This window comes from Ambystoma mexicanum, chromosome 14 (genome assembly GCF_040938575.1).
Source record: "Ambystoma mexicanum isolate Mex_15411 chromosome 14, UKY_AmexF1_1, whole genome shotgun sequence".
Classification (NCBI taxonomy): Eukaryota; Metazoa; Chordata; class Amphibia; order Caudata; family Ambystomatidae; genus Ambystoma; species Ambystoma mexicanum.
In genome coordinates, this window is record NC_090940.1 from 59,448,355 (window position 1) to 59,469,822 (window position 21,468).

The following is a 21,468-nucleotide window of genomic DNA, read 5'->3' on the forward strand; positions in this document are numbered from 1 at the left end:
CTAGACCGAACCTCATTCCACCTTGAAAATCTCATCCAATTCTTCAGCTATAGTCACTCTTGCACTTCCATAGTGTCCTTGTGATGTGCATCTATCACCCACCTAAAAAACGCATTCCGATTCTGTGTATTTCACCAGTTTTTCTTAAAAATCGTTTTTTGACATTTAAAACTGAAAAAGCAAAAATTGCTACTTTTTAAAAATGTTTTTAATTTGTTTTAGTTGAAATAAATCAACCTTTCAAATACAATTACAAAATACATTAGCATATAAAAAATGTTATATAGTAAAATTGATACTAAAATTGATACTAACAATTGAACAAAAACTAAAAAAAGGAATGATGACACAAAGAAAGTACAGTAAAAGGAACCTAAAAGATAGGAACAGGTTAATCAGTTAAAGAATACAGAAAATCAAATAAATTGAATAATCCATGTGTTAATTGATTAGTTATTTGATTGCTTAGGTTCTAGATTTAAACTTAAAAGGAAATTTACAGTAGCGATCTGCAATGGCAGATAGCCTGAACCTAGGATCAGAGACCATGACAAATCTTGAGAGGCAAGATGTAAATAATTACAATGTCGCGCGTAATGAGTTTCTCGCAGGGGACGAAGCACAGTACATTCCGTAATGAGATGCATCATGGTTTCACGAATGTCCAACGAATTGCAAAAGCGGCAGCAGTTTCCAGAGTTACTTAACTGTCTTCTTTGACTTGTAACTCTGTAGTATCCCACAGGTTAAATCGTAATTTTAGAATATGATGCCGATATTTAGGGGATGGACATCGAATTAAATAGGATGGTAAGGTGCGCATTTTCTTGTATGTAAAACGAGCCTCATCAGCATCAAGATATGTTAAACATGCAGTACGGGTTGAAATCCAGTCAGTATGGTATATTTGTAATTTAGCTTTGTCTGGGTTTTGCATTAATAAGTCTAATGATACTTCTGCTTGAATTAGCACACGATACACATTCGTTAGCCAGGATTTAATGAAAAGCTGTTAAGAGGAAAACATATACAATGAAATATGTTTTAGCAAAACTTGTGCTGTGATAGACAGTAGACATTTCCTAAAGAAGGAACATTTGCGCCAATTGTAAAGTGCCTGTATTGAAATTAGACCAAGCTCATACCTTATCCAGGCAACAGGGATGCAGTTTGGAAGATGTAATATTCTACGCCAGTATTTGGCCTCCCATTTTGCCAATTGTGAAGATGGAATTTATTGAAAAGTTTCCAGGCCATATAATAGAGCTGGAACAGTTTTTGAGATCCAAAAATGCCAAGCTGGCAATAATGAAAATTTACCTAATTTGAGCATTAAGATGCAGGCTTGCGATATAAAAGATGTTAACCTTGTTTCCAGCCGCGAAAGATGGCCTGTTGGATGTTTTAGACTCTCAAACATGATGCCCGGATAGTTGTAGTTAGGCACCGTGTTAATAGGGGTTTGGTTGAGTGACCACACATAAGATAGTGGGCATCGCCTTTTTGGAGAGAAGACTACGATTTGGGTTTTTGTAAGGTTTATTTTTAATTCATTTATCTCCGTATAATTGAAAAAGGCGTTCAGCAAACGTTGTAACCCCACTTGGGTTTTGGAGATCAAGACCATATCATCTGCATATAGAAGGGTTTGGATAGTGTGGCCATTCAATTTTGGTGAATCTGAGATGACGGTGGACAAATAATGTTTAACATCTTGAATAAAATAGTTAAAGATGGCAGACGCCAGTAGGCAACCCTGTTTAAGTCCTCGAGAGGTATGAATTTGTTTTGATAACAAGCCATCTAAAGTCAAACGAACCTTGATCGATGTATTGGAATGAAGGGCATATATAACATCCTGTAATGTTGCAGGACAGTGATCTCTCTGCAATTTCAACAAAAGTAGGACCTGACTCACTGAATCAAATGCTGCATTGAGATCGATGAATGCATAGAATACTTGTTGTTTTTGCTGATGACACTGCAATTTGATTGAATTCAAAGAAAATAAGTTGATTGATGTCCCCATACCTGCGACAAAACCTGTCTGATGGGGGTCGCGCAATTGGGCTTGAAGAGTCCAGGCATTAAATTCAGCAAGAATGATTTTTGAGAAGACTTTCCCAGGGGCATCAAGAAGGGCAATTGGCCGATAGTTAGCTGGGAGGAAGCGATTGCCCTTCTTGAAGATCGGGATTATAATGGATGTTTTCCAAGAGCTAGGAATTATTCGCGTGAGTAGAATGTCATTGAAAATAAGATACAGGATGTGTGACCATTCATTAGGGTATGCCTTAAACATTGAATTAGACAGCCCATGAGGACCTTGCGCTGCGGATGAGCTGATTTGCATTATGGTGGAACGAATTAATGTTTCAGACAGTTGTAGTTGCCAGGTGGATTTAGTGGCCGGTGTGTATATGAGGTCATCAAAAGCTGGGTCAGCAAATAAGGTAGAAAAGTGGTTAATCCACTCAGCTTCCCGAAACGCCATTAATTTGTGCGTCACCCTGAAGATTTGTCTTATGATTGTTTAACAGCTGCCACATTAATGCTGAGTTTTTGTTTGCCATGGCAGCTTGCATAGAGATGCTGTCTCGCTGGAACTGAAGCGATTTCCTGCTTCTGAGCCAGTTTTTATAGCGACATTTGGCGATGTTTAAGAGTTGCCAGCAGGATGGATCATTCTGGAAGAGTATTTGTTTCCCAAGTTTCCGGTATTCAGATTTCATGTTCTTGATTTCATGATCAAAGATGTGTGGGTGGCAAGCACGGTTATGCCACAAAATTGTCATATTTTGCCTAAAAGGTTTTAAGAGATCCTGATATTGCACCCCCTTCAAACGTCACTCATTATCTTCCAAGATGTTTGCTAGGGTCTGTATCTTTTTAGCATTCCAGCTTAGTTGATTTCTAGCGGTATTCACTGTTGCTGCCACGTTTGGAACTTGAATGCGCAAGGCATGTTCAAAATTCCATGTAATCTGAACAACCAGAAGACAATGATCACTATTTGAGTGTGGACTGATGGTAAGTTTCTGAACATTTTGAAACAATTTTGGACTCATATAGATATAATCCAGTGTACTCTTGCTGGCTCCACGGTGCCAGGTATAGTGTGCTTGAACATCACCCGCAACCGAACCATTTAACCTATGCAGGTTGCGGTCAGACATCATATTTGTCCATTGCAATGCCGATCGGGAGGGATTGGAAATGTCACTACAATCCAAATTGAGGTCTCCTGCAACAATGATATGGGTGATCGACTGTTTGGTGGTGATAATATTTAGAATTTCATGCAAGCCGTCATAAAATTCCTCATCTCCCATAGTGAAGTTGTTGCGATAAATATTTATCAATGCCAATTCTTGGGAATGTCCGACGATGAGGACTAACTGGATCTGAGCACCTACTGAAGCCCAGGGAGTAACGGAGAAACCACTAGCTCGGTGAACGCCCACTAGTAAGCCAGAGGTGGGACGACCGGTACTCGGTATGGCCGAGAGAAGCGATAGTTCATAGCCATCCCAAACCGGGCAGGTGATAAACCAAGTTTCTTGAAAGACTATTAAATGATAGACAGTAGAAAATGTGGCAATGGTAGCAGGCAAATGAGAGTGACCCCTAGTGTTCCAACTTAAAAGAAGGATCGTGTTTGTGTCATTTACTATTGGTGGTTACTGATGATTGAAGCCTTCACTTTGTGCCCCAACCGGATTCCTCTGTCCTCCACAATAAATGTTGGATTTCCGCATTAGCTGTTGAGCTTTTGAGGGGCTGTCTCTGGTTCTTCTGCTATGAGAAAACCCATACTGAACAGTTGCATTCTGCATTTCCAGATGGAGTCTCGAACTAAGCCCGAAGGAATCCACAATCTGACAATTGAACAAGATGTTTCTGAAATGAATTTGATTTGTTCTATGTCATTGGACGCCAGATTTTTTAGATCCGCAATGTCTCCGAATATGTTTAGAACACTTTGGCGGTTCAAATCATAGCAAGGGAAATTACCCTCTCTGCATTTTAGAATGAGCGTAAAAAACTATTCACGTCGTGGATTTAAATGCTGTGAAACCGTCTGAGTGTTAGATTTCTGTGGAGCCCAATGCAAATAGGGAGTTTCATGATTTGTATTAGCATGATTGTGGGTGTCCACTTCCCTTTCCTCTTGTTGAATTCGGACAGAATTGCACATTCGAAGCCCCTGCCGCTGAGACTAAGTAGTTCTGTGCTTTTGCTAGGATGGCAGCCAAATAGTCATCTATTTTTTGTTTAAAATTCTCCAGCTGAGATGTCGATGCAGGAGCAACCATGTGTTCTGTGGGGTTCTGTTCTTTTGGTTTGCTAGGTTGAGTTACAGAAACCCCCGTAACCAGAGAATGCTGAATGTCACAAAGGGTGCCCTCAATGGCTCAATTGGTGTTGTTATTTGGTTGTCTATGACCCATTGCTACATGTATCTGATCTTTCATGAATATTCTCTTATGTGCAGCATTTTGTAATTTTAAGGTCGCTAATTGCTTGTCTGCCTCAATATTCCGATCTATGGATTGGACTAGCTGCGACAATGGAGATAAATAAGGGAGCACTCGCAGATGTAACATTTTCTTGTACGGGTCTCCGTGCGGGCATGAACAAGAGCCCATCAGGTAATTTTGACATAGGTGACTGAGATGAATGCTTGGTAGAACTAACTTTGATCTTATCAGCCAAGACAGGGACGGCCATGGACAGTGATGGACTGGGAACAGGTACAGTGCCTTGATCGGCTCTTGTCAATGATAGACTGTTCGGATGCGTGCCAGACAGGGCTGCAGATGGTACATTTAAGGTTAAGGGGACGTTTTCTGGACCTATAGGCATGCCTTCTTTCTCTTTTAAAGCAGTTGATTTGCCCAGGGCTTTAAAAAAAGAATTTAACGTCTTTTTAGTTTGCTTCAGGTTTACCATATTCTTTGTTTTTTTTAATGCCAGGGTTTTTTTTTGTACAACCTTTGGGTTCTGAACTTTGAGGGCATCTAGGTGGCTAAGTCCTTGTACACATTTCTTTGTGCGAGGCAGCTCATATGCGGGCTTAGCGCTTCAGTTTCCAATGGTTGACAAATTTGGGCCATCGAAGCGACCTCTTTCTGTGAGGATTCCATGTGAGATGGTTGCTCGATTGGGCGAATAATACCAGTAATCAAAGGTACTGCACTAACCCTTGAACTGACTGCCTCATCAGCATGAGAGAAGGAAACCTTGGGCGACACTATTTTCCAGTTTGTTGCCCCTTCATAAAGCTCATTGATCATTCTGAGCCCAATGGGCGAAGGGACATTTTTTGTCAGAGAGGAATTATAATGAGTCAACGGCCATTTCATGAGGTCGTCAAACTGCCTGGATTGGTGTGACACTTTTGTGTCCAACGATTCAAACAGTTTGCACAGACTCATGATGGTTGTATTTATGGCTGGTTGCATCATGATTGTGTGTTGTAAAAACAGATCTGATGTAGTTTCCTTGGATGCTCTCGGAGTAGGTAGATCAAAAGAGTGTAGCATAGAGTAAGAAGACTGTGGTGGCGAATGATCAATCGTGGAGGGTTTGCTATACTGAGAACCAGCAGTTGGCTGGGCAGTCACACTCCATGGAATGGGGGACTCACTTTGACTGGCATGTATAGACAGGACAGTTTGATCCTGCTGTAGTGGGGGAAAGGAATTTGGAGAAAAGGCAATGCGAGAAGAAGAAAGGCGCGGGCAATTGTGTGTAGAGGCCAACATTGTGATGTCCGATAAAGTGCGCGGATTAACCATCACACTTGGTGTTTTGAGTGAGCTAGGGATTTCTTGTAAGTTAGAATGATCCAATTTGTTGTTGATCCCTAGATGGGAAGTTGACATAGAAGAAATTGAAACTATAGAATCATCTATGTTAACATCAAAGGTGAATTTTGTTTTCGTAGGTAGTGCAGTACCTGTTAGAATGCAAGAATGGGCAGAGTAGAAATCTTGTGGTACAGTTCCGACCTCATCACGAATGGGTTGATTTACAATGCTTGTTGAGGTTACATATAGATTCGGGATTTGAGGCGGCATATTTGATGTAAGCCGGTACGCCATAAAGTACTGGATTAATGACTAGATACAAGGCACTGAAGAATCACTACCAAAGTGTGGGGGTATCTGGATTGGTATTTGAGGACTTTAAACAGTTACACTCTCAATTTTGGATGACTACAGGGCCCTAAATCAAAGGCAGTAGCTAAAGGCCGTGCTCCAGCTCCGCGCCCCCGCACCTCGCACAGCAAACAGTAAACAGTGCTCGTGGTACTCGCTAGGTGCGCAGCGCGGGTGCGCAGAAGCCGCGATTGATAAGGGAGGCGGGAGGGGGCACGGCCAGTCGTGGGGCGGGCACTCCGGAAGGAAGGCCTGAAAATAGTAAACACAAAAAAGAGGGTAAGAAGGACAAATAAACGCAGAAAAACGTTATTTCCAAAACGCCGACCAGGCGCGATGTGCAGGAGGCACCAAACGTCCTTTTCTACGTTCTATTAACTATACGCCCCTTCGAGGCGCAGTGTGCAGGAGCCACCAAATGTATGAGCACAATGTCACTGCCCACCCCAAATTGGACACAATGTGCCTATGCAGTCACAGTCACCTTGAGACTTCCTGTATTAGAAGTCAGGCAGGCAAGGTGTTGCCGCTGTAGACGTCCTCCCGAGGAGATTCAATCAGCTTGACACGAGGAGCGGGAAGTGTTCAGGCAGCCGATCCACACAGTAAACGGTATTCGTGGTACTCGCTATTGCTACTTTTCAACGTGTGAAGGTGGCTGCACTGTTTTCATTTCAAGTTATTTTTTGAACTGTATGCCTTTTTTATACCTTATCTTATAGTTGCTAGTGATATTACATCCCTGATACTTTGATAAAACATAGGTATAGCATTATTTAACGCACATATCATTCATTATTTGTCTAATTCCGAGTGTCAATTTATGCCATTTCAAAGGGTTTTTGTGTGATTTTCTTTGAAATTAAAATAAATATTGTGATACCACCCACCGGCCTGGTTCATGGTCCATTGTGACCCGGGGTATTTGTAAAAGTGGGTGTGAGACGGGTTGGTATTAGCTCAATTCGAATTTGTAGAAAATCAAAAAAAAGCATTCTCATTGTGCGCTACATAAAAGGCTAAGGGCGAAGGTCCTGGTCCGGTGTGTGACGCCCTGTTGGAATCCTTTACAGGGGCAAGTGAGTCTGGTGTGGTGAGATGAGTGGCAGAAAGGAAGAGGTGTGGGTTAGGGGGTAGCACTTAGGTTAAGTTTCGATTGGTTAGTAAGAGGTTGAGTGGGGGAATCCGGGGTTACGAAAGGTAAGCCTGGGGGCTTTTCCGATGTTTAGCATTATATGGTCAATAATGCACTGCCTTGTTCAGTATGAGGAGTCAGCAAAGGGCCAAGAGTGAGAATGGGAAGGGGTCAGTGATAGCTGCCTGAGGATGATGCGGGAATAGTATGAACAGTGGTGTCAGTGAGGGAATATGAGGGATTCGAATAAATGCAGCTGTAAGGGGCAGTGATATTCAGATAGGGTGAGCAAGGATTTCAGGAAAGTAAGACGGATGAACAAAGTCATGAGTAAGGGGTAGCTTGGGCGAGTTTCCGGTATGAATTGTTTGCCCTACTAAATAGTTCAGACATCTGGGATTCCTGTGTTAGTTGTTGGGCAGTCTGAACAATGAACAGTATGCATCTTCGCTCACTGGTTTCCCCTAACTAGAATAGGCAATGGCTGGGTGTGGTTGTAGGGTAATTGTTTTGGGCAGTGGTGGAAGTGTACAAAAAGAATTAGTGGAACTATGTTCCCTACTGGTCTGCACCGCTCCCCACAAACCCCATTGCCACACCACCTCCCATGCACAATACAAACCCCAAAACCCATGCACTTGCTGTTTAAGGGCACGTCCAGTGCAGTGCACTGAAAGTGCAAGTTTCAACTTCTTCCTACGCTTTTATTTTAAAACGAAACCGTTCTGGAACGGTTTCTTTTTAAAATAAAAGTATAGGAACGGTAAAACTTATTTAAAAGAAGTATAGGAGCACCGCTCCCGACGGCTCCCGCTCACTTCGACCACTGGTTTTGGGATGCGTGGGGTCATACGGCGCCTTAACACTGCCTTGCTTCTTTGTATAAAGGAGGGTTAGAGGAATGAGGCATCTCTGCATATGAACAAGGCTGTCAGGGCTCCGGGTTTACCGCTGGGGGGGGAGGGGGCGGTGCTGTGTGTGCACTATCACTGTAGCGCGTTGAAGGGGTGGGAGTACTGCACCTCTCGGCAGGTGATACTTCTACTGCCCCACGGTACAGTGTGGTGGAAAAGGTTGCGTGCAGTGGCAGGGACCGTGCTCTGGACTGGATTTTCCGTCTCTACCTCTGCCCGGCTTCGCTGGGCAGTATTGAGGGATGTTGGGTGGCGGTAAGGGACCTCGTGGTGTATGTTCGGGTTGTCAGGGCTCCCCTGTTTGGACCGGGGGTGCCGGTGGGCACAGGACGGGTGCACTGTGCAGTATTTCCTTTCTATTACTTCGCACTGCTTGCGAGCATGGCAGCGAAGGGAGGGAAGCGGGGTGGGGGTAAGGCACCTCTCTGCACATGATCCGGGGTGCCAGGTCTCCCGTGCTTGGTGCTGGGGGTGCCGGTGGGTGTTGGGGGGTCGGGTCCTCTGTATTTACCTTCTCTTCCTCTGCCCCGCGTCACTGTAGAGCAGGGAGGGGTGGGGGCTGTACATGAGAATTATCCTCCTCCTCTGGCTCCTGCAGTCTGAGTCTCTCTCCCTCTATCAGTCTCTGCTCAAAGCAAACATGATGGCGGCGGCTCCCATCCAGCAGAACGGCACCCACACCGGCGGGGGGGTGCCCATCGATCTGGACCCCCCCGACTCCAGGAAGAGGCCACTGGAGGCGCCCTCCGAGGCGGGCAGCACCAAGAGGACCAACACGGGCGGTGCGTACCTACGGGGGCAGAGAGAGCGACAGAGAGAAACGACGAAATCGGCACCCTCCTGCCCCATCCAGGCACCCCAGGGGCTGCGCCTAACCCCTACTCCCCAAACCCTAACACACTGACAGCTCTAGCAAAATGGCCACCTTCGCACTCCCACCCCATACTAATAAAGGACACAAGCCATTTGCAGCTGTCCCCCGGATCTGTGATTCGGGGGGTTCAGGTCTCTGTTTTTGCACCAGGCCAGCTCACCCAGAGAGAGCAAGTGCCGAAGAGTTGGTGCAGGTCCAGTTGGTGGAAGATGTTGAGTGCGCTGCATGTTGGTGGAGGGGGGAGGGGGGCACGGGGCTGGAGTTGTCAGACACACACGGAAGCGGGAGCCAATGTGCAAACCCTGCTCCTTGCATCACTTCTTGCCTAAAAACACTGCATGCTGCCTCTTGCCTTCTTGACAGAACCCCTTCATTGCGCTGCTCCTTTCCCCAGGAAGAAAGAAGCGGAATTAAAACATTTTATTTGTATTTTACGGGGAGGTTGGGGGTGGGGAGAGGGTGGGGGCTGGCTTCCCGGAGATGAGTTATAACAGTCCCAGCATCTCCCGTCCCCTTGTATTGGAGCCCTAACAATGCACCGAAGCAGAGGTGAATTGACTTGCTCGGGATTTCCAAACACTCTCACTGGGTTATTGGCCACAGCTAGCAGCAGCAGCTCACTCAGATGGACCTGCACTTTTATCATAAACTGTACAGGGAGATTTATTTTCTGGAACATGTTGAGGTTATACAAAGTTAGTTACATTGATTTATTTTTTAATTTTGGGAGCACGTGGTATAATAATCTTATTGTCGTTTTATTATATGGTGTGAATGTTTCTGTTTCTCCCCTCCCCCACTAACATTTTTTTCATCCCCCCTCTCGAAAGGGGAGGGGTAAGTTTTGGACCAATTTCAGGTCACCTATTTGCATTTCCTTTTTCTCAGTTCTGGAATTTCTCGAGCCGGGTGGGGGCTATGGTGAACCAAGGTGGGTGCAATTCGGAATCTTTGGCGGCTTTCTTTTTAATGTGTATTATAATTAAAGAGCCTTTTCAGCTTACGATGGTGAATGCGATCCTTTCGTAAACGAGCTTAGAGGGGATCACGGTTCCTAAGAAGATTTCAAGGCGATTCCACTGGATTACCCGTGCAAGAGATTCCACCTTGTGCTCGCTAGATCTTTTGGGGGATTTTTTTGATTCCCAGAATAGAACATTTCAAGGCACCCTTTTGCTAGTGTTTTTTCCCCCAAGACGTGGATGTTTTCTCGCCCTCGGGGAAAGCCCCGACAGTGCTCTGGATTTTTTTTTGTTTTACTAACTAAATTGCATGGAATTTACGTATGACCATCTGCTTTTGGATTTGTCCAGGGCGCTGTTCTACGCGGGCACATTTGTGGGGAAGTGCCCGACTTTGCATGGCATCCATGGCGGATTCGGGCTTGTGTATAGTATCTGTATGCTGACACGAAGACTGTTACAGTTGTTTTATGATACATCGTGGTTGTATGTGAGCGGTTGATCGCTTTGTGTGTTGTGGTAATGCCCGCTCTCTGACAATGACATGTGTTGCTGAATGTTACCAGGTGTGTGCATGTAATCACTATGGCTCGGCTGAAACCGTGTGCACCTGGGGCGGACCGAGGGGGCTGCGTGCTTTATTTTGCAAGGACCCTAACCTTTCGCACTTCTTGTTTTTGTCGTTTAGAAGATGGCCAGTATTTCCTCAAGGTTCTCATACCGAGCTATGCTGCTGGCTCCATCATTGGGAAAGGAGGGCAGACGATAGTCCAGCTGCAGAAGGAGACGGGGGCAACAATCAAGCTTTCCAAGTCCAAAGACTTCTACCCAGGTAGGTGCTCGCCCAGGGCTTCCAGGCGCCTCTTGAGTTTCTTCCCCTGCGTCCCTTGGGTGGTGTTTATGTTTATTAAACTGCTACAATATATCGACAGCTTTACTACCGCACCACTCATTGCCTTTTAGGTTGATTTGAGAAGGGTGGACAATCTTCCAGTGTGTGGCCAGAAAAGTCGTTTTGGAAGCTCGCTTCTAGAGGGGCACTGGCCTACAGCGAGAGCAGAGATTTCCCTACGTTCAGTGGTGCAGGGCTGGGGCAGTGTCAGTCGGAAGTCTTGACATCCACCAATGTCCCCGTTGGCTAGGCAGCACTTGGAAACCCCAGGGCAAGTACAGGAGTGGCCGAAGTGCTATGTCAAGGGCTGCCTTTGCAAAGAAAACGCAGCTGGTCATTGTGTTTGGGCAAGGGCGAGGTTCGCGAACAAGAACAGGGCGCTTCCACCATGGTGCCGTCTTTCTGCTTCAGTGCTCTGCTGTGCTCGGATTGAAGGGGCGGGCTGCTCTGCTTCCACACACCCCATTTCAATCCGACACAGGGAACACTTCCTGTGCTTTTGTCTAAGAAACAAACGGTTAATATCGGGTAAAGAAAACAGGCCCTTTCGAGCGATGTATTGGAAAAATACGGATTTTATAGCATAACAGCTGTCTGTGCATGTTTGCTTGTTAACCGGGCCACTGTGCACAAACACACGCGTCTGCCACCCCGCCTGCAAACACGCGGGAAGAATGCGCGTTGCCTTTGTCTGACACTGCAAAGTCTGCAGGAAGCGAGCCGGGGAACTGCTTCAAGCACATCTGCAGAATTCTGCCCATTCCTGCGAACCTGCTCAGTATCACCCTCGGACGTGGGGAGCTAGTCTGCGTAGGTGTCTGCCGGGAGACCTCTAGACCGCTGCACATTGGCCATTCCCTGGGCGCATGAAAGTGTACATCGTTCAGCTGTTGGATTGCACCGAGCGAACACTTTCTCTCTCAGAGATGAATGAAGTGCAAACCCCCCAGGCGGCTGGTGTAGGCATTAAATCTTCATCCACGCGAGCTGTGTCCTGCTGTGGAGCAGGACGTACATCGGATCCCTGGAGCGGCCAGCCTAGGATCCATTTGACATAATTTACCCGACTGATGCATAATTTAGAACTTACATTTGATGTCGGACTTACAATTATGCAGCTGTTATAAGAAATACACTCCACTCGCACACCTGTTTTAAATGTTGGCAACGGCGTGAAATATTTGATGTGCTAGAAGGGTTGCATTTTTACATTTTTTACGCCCAAAATTCTCACGTTACACCGAACATTTGTATTATATCACAGTCATACTAAGCGACACGAGCAGCCCAACTGTTAATGGAAATATAAACACTGAAAGGGGCTTGATTGCTGAATTAATAACCGAGCAGTTCTGGCAGGGCAGTCATGATGGCAAATTCAATTCTCTGCTCCACAGATTAAAATGAAATGGCTGTCTCTGCATTATACATGAGCTGGTGCCAGGCGTGTGGGGATGCGGTCGAAAATTGATGTTTGTCGAGGACAGTCCAAATTGCTAATTAAATGCCTCTTTTCTTTTTATGTAATGTAAATAGAGGCGCCGTAGATGGGCACCCGGGACCCTGCTCCTTTTGTAAAAACATGACTGTAGAACCCAGGTCGCCTAGATCCATCCACAGTCAGTAAGACTTATACAGGAGAGCACATCTCCTTACTGCGGGGTCTGGTGTTGCTCCTCTTTGCCTTATCCAGGCAGGACTGGTGTAAATCCGGCATGGGAGTCATGCAAAAGCCTTTCGCGTATGTTCCACACAACGGTGTAGATGCAACCGATGCATTTTAAGAATGCTCCCTGTCCCGGACTCCATGATAGACTATAGAGCAACATGACCTGTAGTCGATTTTGGAATGGGAGTAGTTGGGTTGAGTCTACTTAGTCCGGTCCTTTGTCACAATCAGGTGGGCTATCTTAAAATGGCTTGGGCTTCAAAACATGCTGAACCTCAATTTACCTCTTACACAGAAAGGCACGTGTGCGAAGGAGCCCCACAAGAGAAAGCCTTTGTTTGCCCTGGCTAACACGCCCTTGCAATTAGGACGTCTTTATGGTCCACAAGACTGAAGACCCTGTGTTTACACCACCCTCCTTTCCAACATTTGAATTTTCAAGTAGTGGTGGGAGACCTTATGCGAGAGTGTGCTTCCATCACTCTAAACTACAACATTAAAATGAAGCGACACAACAGTCACAGGAGCAACAATGACTAAGTAATCTGCACCCCCTTGAGAGGTCGGCTCCAAATCCTGTCAGACACTAGAGCTGTGGTCATGTCACATGAATGGATCATTTGTACTGTAGATGCAGTGCAGACTTTCCTTATTTCATTTACTCCCCATAATATTGAGGCTGCTTGGTGTCTGCACCTCTGGAATGTCATCACTTCAGAAGCATGATTTCATTTGATTGGGTTTCTCAAAAGGCATCATACTGATGAAGCCCAAAGCGAGCAGAACTCACTTCCTGCAGTATGACTTTCTGCGGCTGATCATGCTGCTTTTCAGAGCTTGCGCCTGGAATAAGGTAGCGTTTTGATTCTGTAATTAAGCTGCCCGTTAAAGGATAGTCTCGAATGATGCATACAAGGGATGTGCATTTTCTGCTGAACAATAAAGCATCTTTATATTTCCCTTCTGTTAACTCTCAGTGCCATTGAGGAATACTAATGCCAGATTGGTAGGAGAGAAGCAGGGCCATGCATTGAATGCCTGCTTTAGTAGGTGGTCCTTATTAGTAAGGGCAGCTGCCTCTCATTGGAGAATATCTGTTCGGGGAACGGGCCTACCCTGATGGGGTTTTGGAAAGAATGGTGAAACGGTGTCTAAATCTTAACTTGAAAGAAATATATTTGTCTGTCTATCATGGTTTCCAATTACTGTTCCTTCCATATGCTCTGAACGTTCGCAAATCTCTGTGGGAAGGTGTAATTAACACAGCCGTGCACACTTTTCATCATTAGCGCAACACTGTCTTTGCACTTTCTAAAATGCCTCTAACTATGAGTGAATATGTTTATTTTCGGTTTGTTAGTAAAAGTCATTATGTAATGTCAAGGTTAACTAACTCAGATAGTTATATTTGGAGAAGGAACATCCCTAGTAATACTGTAAGTCTGCCAAGTTCCTGTTTTTACATTGTGCCACATCACAGATAGCATTTAACTCTGGGCTTATCATTTCTGTAAGCACCCACCGAGTGTGCCAGAGAAGGACATTGGGGCACAGGAACAGCCCAGAATAAACCGAGTTCAGTGAATCCACTGACTGCTATTGGGGCAGTAGGCCACTCCTCCTCTCTGATGGTCCTAGAAAGAAGTCTTGTGGTTTACATTTTTAGAGCGACCATAAAGGACACAGTTTAAGACCCCATTTTAAAGAAACACCCAAATTCAATTGCAGAAGAGTATTTGGAGTCTATATTAGAAACCTGTATACAGAGTCATCCGTTTATGAAATCATATATAACACTACTGTATCCTTACAGCTAATTCGATATGCCTGTAACGATGATCCGTAGATAATGTTATGGGATTCTGACTGATTCCTCTGTACTGTTTTATTAGTCTTCATTCATCTCTCAAGTCATAGTCAATACTATTGGGTACTTACGCATTTTATTCTGTCTGACAGTACATGCCGTAGAAGACTCTTGGGTGTAGTAACACCATTCATAGTGTATGTCTTTGTTGGTCTTTATCGGTTGCTGTTTATTCTCTGTGTGGGTTAGTCAGGTCATAATGACACAACAGTATCATTTCAATTGTCTCACTTCGATCGTGTTGTACTTTTCGCTTTCCTTTGTTATGCAAAAAATGTTGTATCCTATTTCTCTTGACTCTACTGACCTTCGAGTGACAACCATATGTGTTTTAGCGGAAGCATAAGTCTGCTGTTTCAGGGTTCAAGTAAAACAAAGCTTACGGGATACCAACATGTTGCGTCAAGTGCTTTTGCAATTGGGTTATTCTGAATGTTGCCATTTAACAGTGTTTCTTTCATTTATCCTAACCGTGGTAGAATTAGGCATATCTGCACCAGATTCTGTCACCTGTGTCCATGGCATGGCAATAACCATGGAATTTTAGTTCAAGTGCAAATACCCTTTTTTAAAGTAAAGATATATCGGACTGTTTTTTAAATCAATAGCGGCGTCTCGAAGTACAATATGAATAAATAGACGATAGGACAAGTTGAGTTCTTTACGTTAATTGTATCCACTATACTTTGTAATCACCTCTTTATATAGCGACACACCTTTTCACTTTGGAAGTAAGGAAATATGTGGACTGCAGAGCACTGCTGTTCAAGGCTTTGTTACCATGGAGTTGTACATAGCGGTTAGCTGTCAGCATAAGCCCGGTAGTTTGGCGTTGAGATTCAACACTTTATTGTTGTAAAATGCAGCAAAGGCTTGGGCCCTCCCTTTGTTGAGGGGTCCTCTAATAAGTATGCCACATTTATGGTGAAAGGTTTGTGTTGGGTAAAGGTCACATCTTCACTGATCTCCTCATGATTCATTAATGTGAATACGTCGATAAGGATTAGAAATAGCCTCTTTGTGTTTTGGGGAACAATGTAGATCAGACGGAACCTGAAATTAATGTCTGTGTTGATTCCATAGATTAAGGGTTATGGTAAAGTTTGAATGTCTCTGCCATTTATTTTAAGGAACACACATGTCTCGTTGCAGAAAATCTTTGCAGTAAGTTTTGTTGTTGCCTTGCAAATTGCCATTCCTTATTTGCAGGGCACATCTAGATGGGATGTTGGCCATTTTGACAGATGAACGAGCTGAGATGCTGGGGGTGCGTGTATGCGTGTTTGGGAAGCCTGTAGTAAAGGCTGGGTTTCAGGGTCCCACAAGCATTAACAGAGCCACTAGTCCAGATATCGTTAGTTGATAGGAGACCAGACAGATTTTTACTAATGTGTAAAATGCAATCTCTATCTTCTTGTGAATTAATTGCATGGTAATAAATGACAGCTATTACCCTTGCAGGAAGATCCAAATGTGTTGCTAATGTGTAAATAGCGAGCTTATTTGTAGACATAAATGCTGCGTTAAAATGCCATGGCAACATTATCCCAGTCGCAAGGCTCTTGGCTGGTTTTGCAAACCTGCTACTTGCAGGCCGAGCTTGATGTGACTGGGGTGCCCTGCAGCATTTCAAGTCCTGGAAGCTCAGGAGTGTTCATGTGCCATTCACGTTCTTCTCTAATGACTTGCTTCCATGGTAAGGCAAGATTGTCGGCAGTGGGTGCCCAGCGGCCATGGCAATATTCGCAACCTTTTGCAAGAAATAGTATGAGGCCTCGAGTTGCTACTACTAAATGGTTGTGGGCATTGGTTATCAGGCAAAGGGTTGTACTTATTTATTGGCTTATGGTTTGTGTTTTCTATAGTGCTAACATGCCACCGTAATTCCACACAAGAATGATTTGAGACACTAAACAAAAAAAATACAAATGCCGAAATTCACACAATACAGACAACTGCAGCAACTTATAAGTGCATTACAAAACTGGGGTGTGTACGTCGGGCAGTGTGTTAAGCGTGCAGAACACTCTGCGTTCCTATGTATGCATGAGTTTAAAGCCTACATCATTCTGTACCTAGATGATCACAGGCCAGTAGTATTAGACTGTGGATATACACGTCAGTCAGCTAGAGCCTTAATAATGGTGTTCTCAGGTGTACGCAAGGCAATGAGATTACAGCATGCATGGCAGCACACTCTGATGTACACAGGCCAGTCAACTTAGAATATTGATAATGGTGCTCTCAGATGTACGCATGGTGTTGAGGTTACAGAATGCATCACAACACACTCCGATATATATGCAGGCCAGTTAGCTTACACCATAAATCATGCTGTATACAGGTGAAGGCAGGGCAGTAATATTTGGGCATGCATCACAGTGTATTTAGATGGTGGAGTAAAATAGTGGCGCTGTGAGGAATTAGACCATCCGCAGGGTTGGTGTGCGCTCACCTGGGTTTTTTAGAAATTTTAAATGAAATTGAATGATGGTAGATCCAGCTCCAGAACATTTGTGGTGCTAATCTGCACACCTTTTCCTACGCTCACTGCACGACATACACAAAGGCCTGTGTACTCTGGATGGACACAGCCTGCATGCACAGTCCTCCCTGTCATATTTAGTTGGGATCTGACAGGTGGAGTACATAATGCATCTCAGAAGGGGGAGGACCAAAACCTTCCTCCTACCATGGCCAGTCTAATTAGCTATCAAAGGCCCATGGATCCGCCCCCTGTCCGTTTGTTTACCCTCTGCAGATTATGGCAGCAATTAACATAACTAGCATACTAATAGAGAATACTTCAAACAGGCCCACATGGGGCCTGGCTGCAGAGGTCTATCAAAGGAGACAGGAAACCCCAACAACCTTTGATATGCACTGTGCCAACTTGAAGCCAGCTCCCGCCTCTCAGTATCAAGGGCAGAGACCTGTCATGTCTGGGACCATGTGTTTACAGTAGGCAACCCCTGCAGGGGGACCCCATTCAAAAGGTATGCAATTGTGGTTGCAGGAGACAGGAAGTCTGTTCTCGGCGCAGCTTCAAGAGAGACCTGATGTTTTAAATGGAATCACAGAGAGCTCCATTAACTAGAGAGGCCCTTTGATCCACAACCGACAGGAAGAAGGGTGGTATTTAGTATTACATGTTTTCATCCCTTTAACTTTTCTGTTGCCAAGCACTCTGGGTATGACCTTATGCATACAGGTGATTGTTATTGGGAACCAGGATTGTTTCATTAAGGTAGGCTTAGCCTACACCAATCACTGTGGCCCATTTGCAAGGAGTAACAAGAAGAACTCATTTGGACCCTGGCTGAAGGTACAGTCTCATAATATTTATTTAATTTTTTAGTCACAAACAATTCATATTAAATATCACGAAAAACACTCACACACCTTTTTCCACCACTCACAATTCATTCATAACTCATGATACCATATTCATACCAACAACGATACCTCTATTGTCTATTATCACCATAACAGAATACCAAGTATATTTACAAATTCAAAACTCATTTGTTTTACAGATGTGACCCTCTGTGTAAATATAGGGGATATATGTCTATCTGTCAACACGTGTTTCGTTTGTAAGTTCACTGTGGGTGTAGAGTATCTTGCGCCAGTCGTTTAGCCAACCTTCCTTAGGACGAAGGACAACTGACAAATACATGTTGCTTTTATGATGGATGGGTTGAGCTTCGTGATCTCCACAAATTTTTCAAGTGGTGATGCCGATGTAGTAGTGTCAATCCACATACAGGTTCTATCTCTCAGGAAATGGCACAGTGTACCCTATCCTTCAAGCTGATGATAGATCGAATTCCCAGAGTCTTAGTCTTCTTCTTTCAACACTGGGTGAAATAATCCCCTTCTCACCGTAATTGTTCCCATTGTGTGAGATTCTTCAAGTTCTTCTATCTAGGTATCATTCCACTTTAATCGCACCAGTTAATCTTCCCGCTACGAAACTACAAATGGATTTGCGTTTCGTAGCGGGAAGATATATATATATATATATATATTTACATAGAGGGAAAAAAACAAATGAGTTTTGAATTTGTAAATATACTTTGTATTCTGTTATGGTGATAATAGACACATATGTGAGGCATAGTTGTTGGTATGAATATGGTATGCATGAGTTCTGAATGAATTGTGAGTGGTGGAAAAAGTTGTATGAGTGTTTTTGGTGATCTATAATATGAAACGTTTGTGACTAAAAAATGAAATAAATATCATGTATTGCTTAAAACTTTGTGAGTATCCTGTTATTTATCTACCGGTCCATTTTTTTATTATTGATTTGTATACTCACCTGGAGGGCCGTAGAATCACACCAGGTACCTTTTTGGTATTATATATATGAAGGTACAGTCTGCCTTACAGCTTCCACCATTGAAGGAAGGCCAAGATTTAAAAAGAGGGACACTAGATCCCTCCTATATAAATCTCCCAGAGAACAGAGGGAGATACTGAAAGCAGAGGACCCTCCAGCTCCATAACCGGTACCCAGCCAGCACACAGCCTGCCATGCTAGGCTCTGCGAGCATGCTTTATAGGTTGGAAGTGCCAGAGAGTCTTTGAACCAAACCCAGGACAAGGCCAGTGCCTGCAATACTCCCCTCAGCTTTGGACTGTCTGCCTTAAAGGACATTTTCAAGCCAGTCAAGTACCTCGAGCTGCAACTGACTGCACCTCTGACTGTTGTCACGCCGCAGTCGCTAACGTCGTTTGAGACGCCTCGACCAGTGCTTCAGATCCGCCAACCAGCACTGAGACAACGAATCCAAGCCCTGAGCTGCCTTGGATGCCAGCCTGCAGCCATCCATCGAGCCTTGCTCGCCGAACTGCCTGCTGCCTGATACCTGCAGCTGTCTCCCGTCTTGAACTCTGTCACAGGAGATGCAAAGCGACCTGAAACAGACTCGACCCTGTACAGCACCAAGAACATCTACAAGCACAAGGTACATTGTGGTTCTGTCCCCCTGGTCCTTCTCTGAAGGCCCCTATTGACTTTCGATGACCCATTTCTCCCCTTCTATTGAAACCGAGCATCCTTGAAGGATTGAGATTAATTACTTTACTGACTACCCTCCTGTCAGTATCCAGAGTGCATCCCTGTTCCTTCTTGAAACTGTCCTCTGCATTTCTTTACAGGGTAGGTTGCATTTTGTAGTGTGCTAGAACTGTCTGTTGTGATGATAATAAAGTAGATATGTTTATACAACCTTGACTGGAAGTCCCTTTTATCATTGGGTAATAATCGTATTTCCGCTGTGTTGCAACTAACCAATGATCCACGACCTTGCAGAGATAAGCCTGCCGTTCAGTCCATGTTACCAAAATTGGACAATGAGGTTTACAATTTTCTTGTGTTTCCAATCTGTTCAGATCTCTTCTGATGTATTAGAGTTGTGGAGCTGATTGATGGTTTAGAAACCAATATTCACCCCTGGACCACTTGTCCCCTGAAGTTGAGTCGTCACAGATGTGCTTCACAGTGTACACATAGGAGGGAATTGTAGTGACATGGAGATGTTTCTGAAGAGGCTATTTGCTCTGGTTTGTTCTCAGTGAAGGGGTTTTCACATGTTTGGCAAATAGTGGATGGCTGTGGTATGTTTTTGTTGGTAATCTTGCTCTCCTCAGCCACACCGCTGTGATTATGCCCGATTAGGAAGACACATGTGTCTGGGGTTGCTACTGGCACCCTACTTCAGAGGAGAATTGCCTGACGTTTTCCTGCTGTACTTTCTTTGTGGGGCCCCCAGGCTGATATGCAGATAGTTATTTCTCGCCTGCTATGCTGAAGAGAGCTCAAATCTGCCTGCAGACCCTCCAGGGTGGGTAACTTGCCATGTCTTTCTCAGCCGTTTGGCAAATGTATGTATGGCCGTGATCGACGAGTGTGCGCCACGGTCTACTCTTTTACATACATTCATATAAAGTACGCCTCGGGACCCCAGTGCCTCAGCTGCAGCCGCAGAGCCGTCCTATGCTGCAGCATTACCGTGATTGTCCCCGAATCCTCCCGTGCCATTGGTGAACTCGTCTGTGTACCAAATGCAGCATGTGGATTTCCATATCTCTTGCTTGCCAAGCCCCCCCAAATATTTGATGAATTCCTCCTGGCTTAGCTTTCTAAGACGTCTGCCATTTCGCAATGTCTATGTGCAACTTCGGGTTATGTTTACACCGTCACCTTCCCAATATCCTGCCTTGTTGAAACATCATCACTGAAAGTAAACACTTGAAGTAAATAATCAGTTCGTTTCTCCGGAGAACTGTTTTTTCATATTCCTGCCGAATCAATAAACACATGCCGTACACTGACTATCACATAATGGGATCTTCAAACGGCCCGTTTAGTAATCTGCTTTGCCCTTAAGCTTTTCCCTTTCCAGGCCTCTTGCTTTATTACCAATTTAAAGGTAAGTCAGTGATGTTGGACAGAGCAAGCAAATTAAGCACAGGTGGACCAATTGAACCAGTGCGCTTCTCTTGATATTGGGAAATTGCAATGCCTGAACTTTGTCATTCGGTAAGATAAAAGGGGGAGTGAGATTTCATGCTTGATTTCAGCATTGCGCATTGGGGACGTTTTCAATTGCATCCATGCTACGTCGAAGTTCATTTCCCAGCAGTGCTTTTCACTTGGCGCATTTTTGAGTGAATGGTGCAGAAAGTATAGTACAGTAAGCATACAATAATATGAATGTCACATTTTCGTATAGTGCTTCATGCATGTGCTGATGGGTTTTATTTGTATCACCCAAAGTAATGACACTCAATTTACTGACCTCAGGTGGATGAAGGACTGAGTCGGCCCTGTTGTGTGTTGGACTTCCGAAGTGCAGGCTGGTCCCATGTCTGAGGCCAGTGTTTAACTTGCAGGGCCAACTGCAGAAGGGTCATATGGCAGGAATGTGAAATTCTAATCTTTCCAGCGGTGCCAGATGAGATAAGCGCTGACACTGGTATT

General features: G+C 44.5%; 1 protein-coding gene across 9 annotated transcripts in view; it reads left to right on the forward strand.

The window, feature by feature from the left end:
- NOVA1 (NOVA alternative splicing regulator 1) overlaps positions 1-21,468 on the forward strand; it is a 922,724-nt gene that overhangs the window by 161,945 nt on the left and 739,311 nt on the right. The window contains exons 1-2 of one of the 9 annotated variants that reach the window (XM_069638520.1): positions 8,317-8,468; positions 10,738-10,881. In XM_069638520.1, the coding sequence (XP_069494621.1) occupies positions 8,456-8,468; positions 10,738-10,881 (157 nt within the window). In that variant the 5' untranslated portion in view covers positions 8,317-8,455. The other 8 variants (XM_069638514.1, XM_069638516.1, XM_069638519.1 and 5 more) reach the window with 8 other exon arrangements.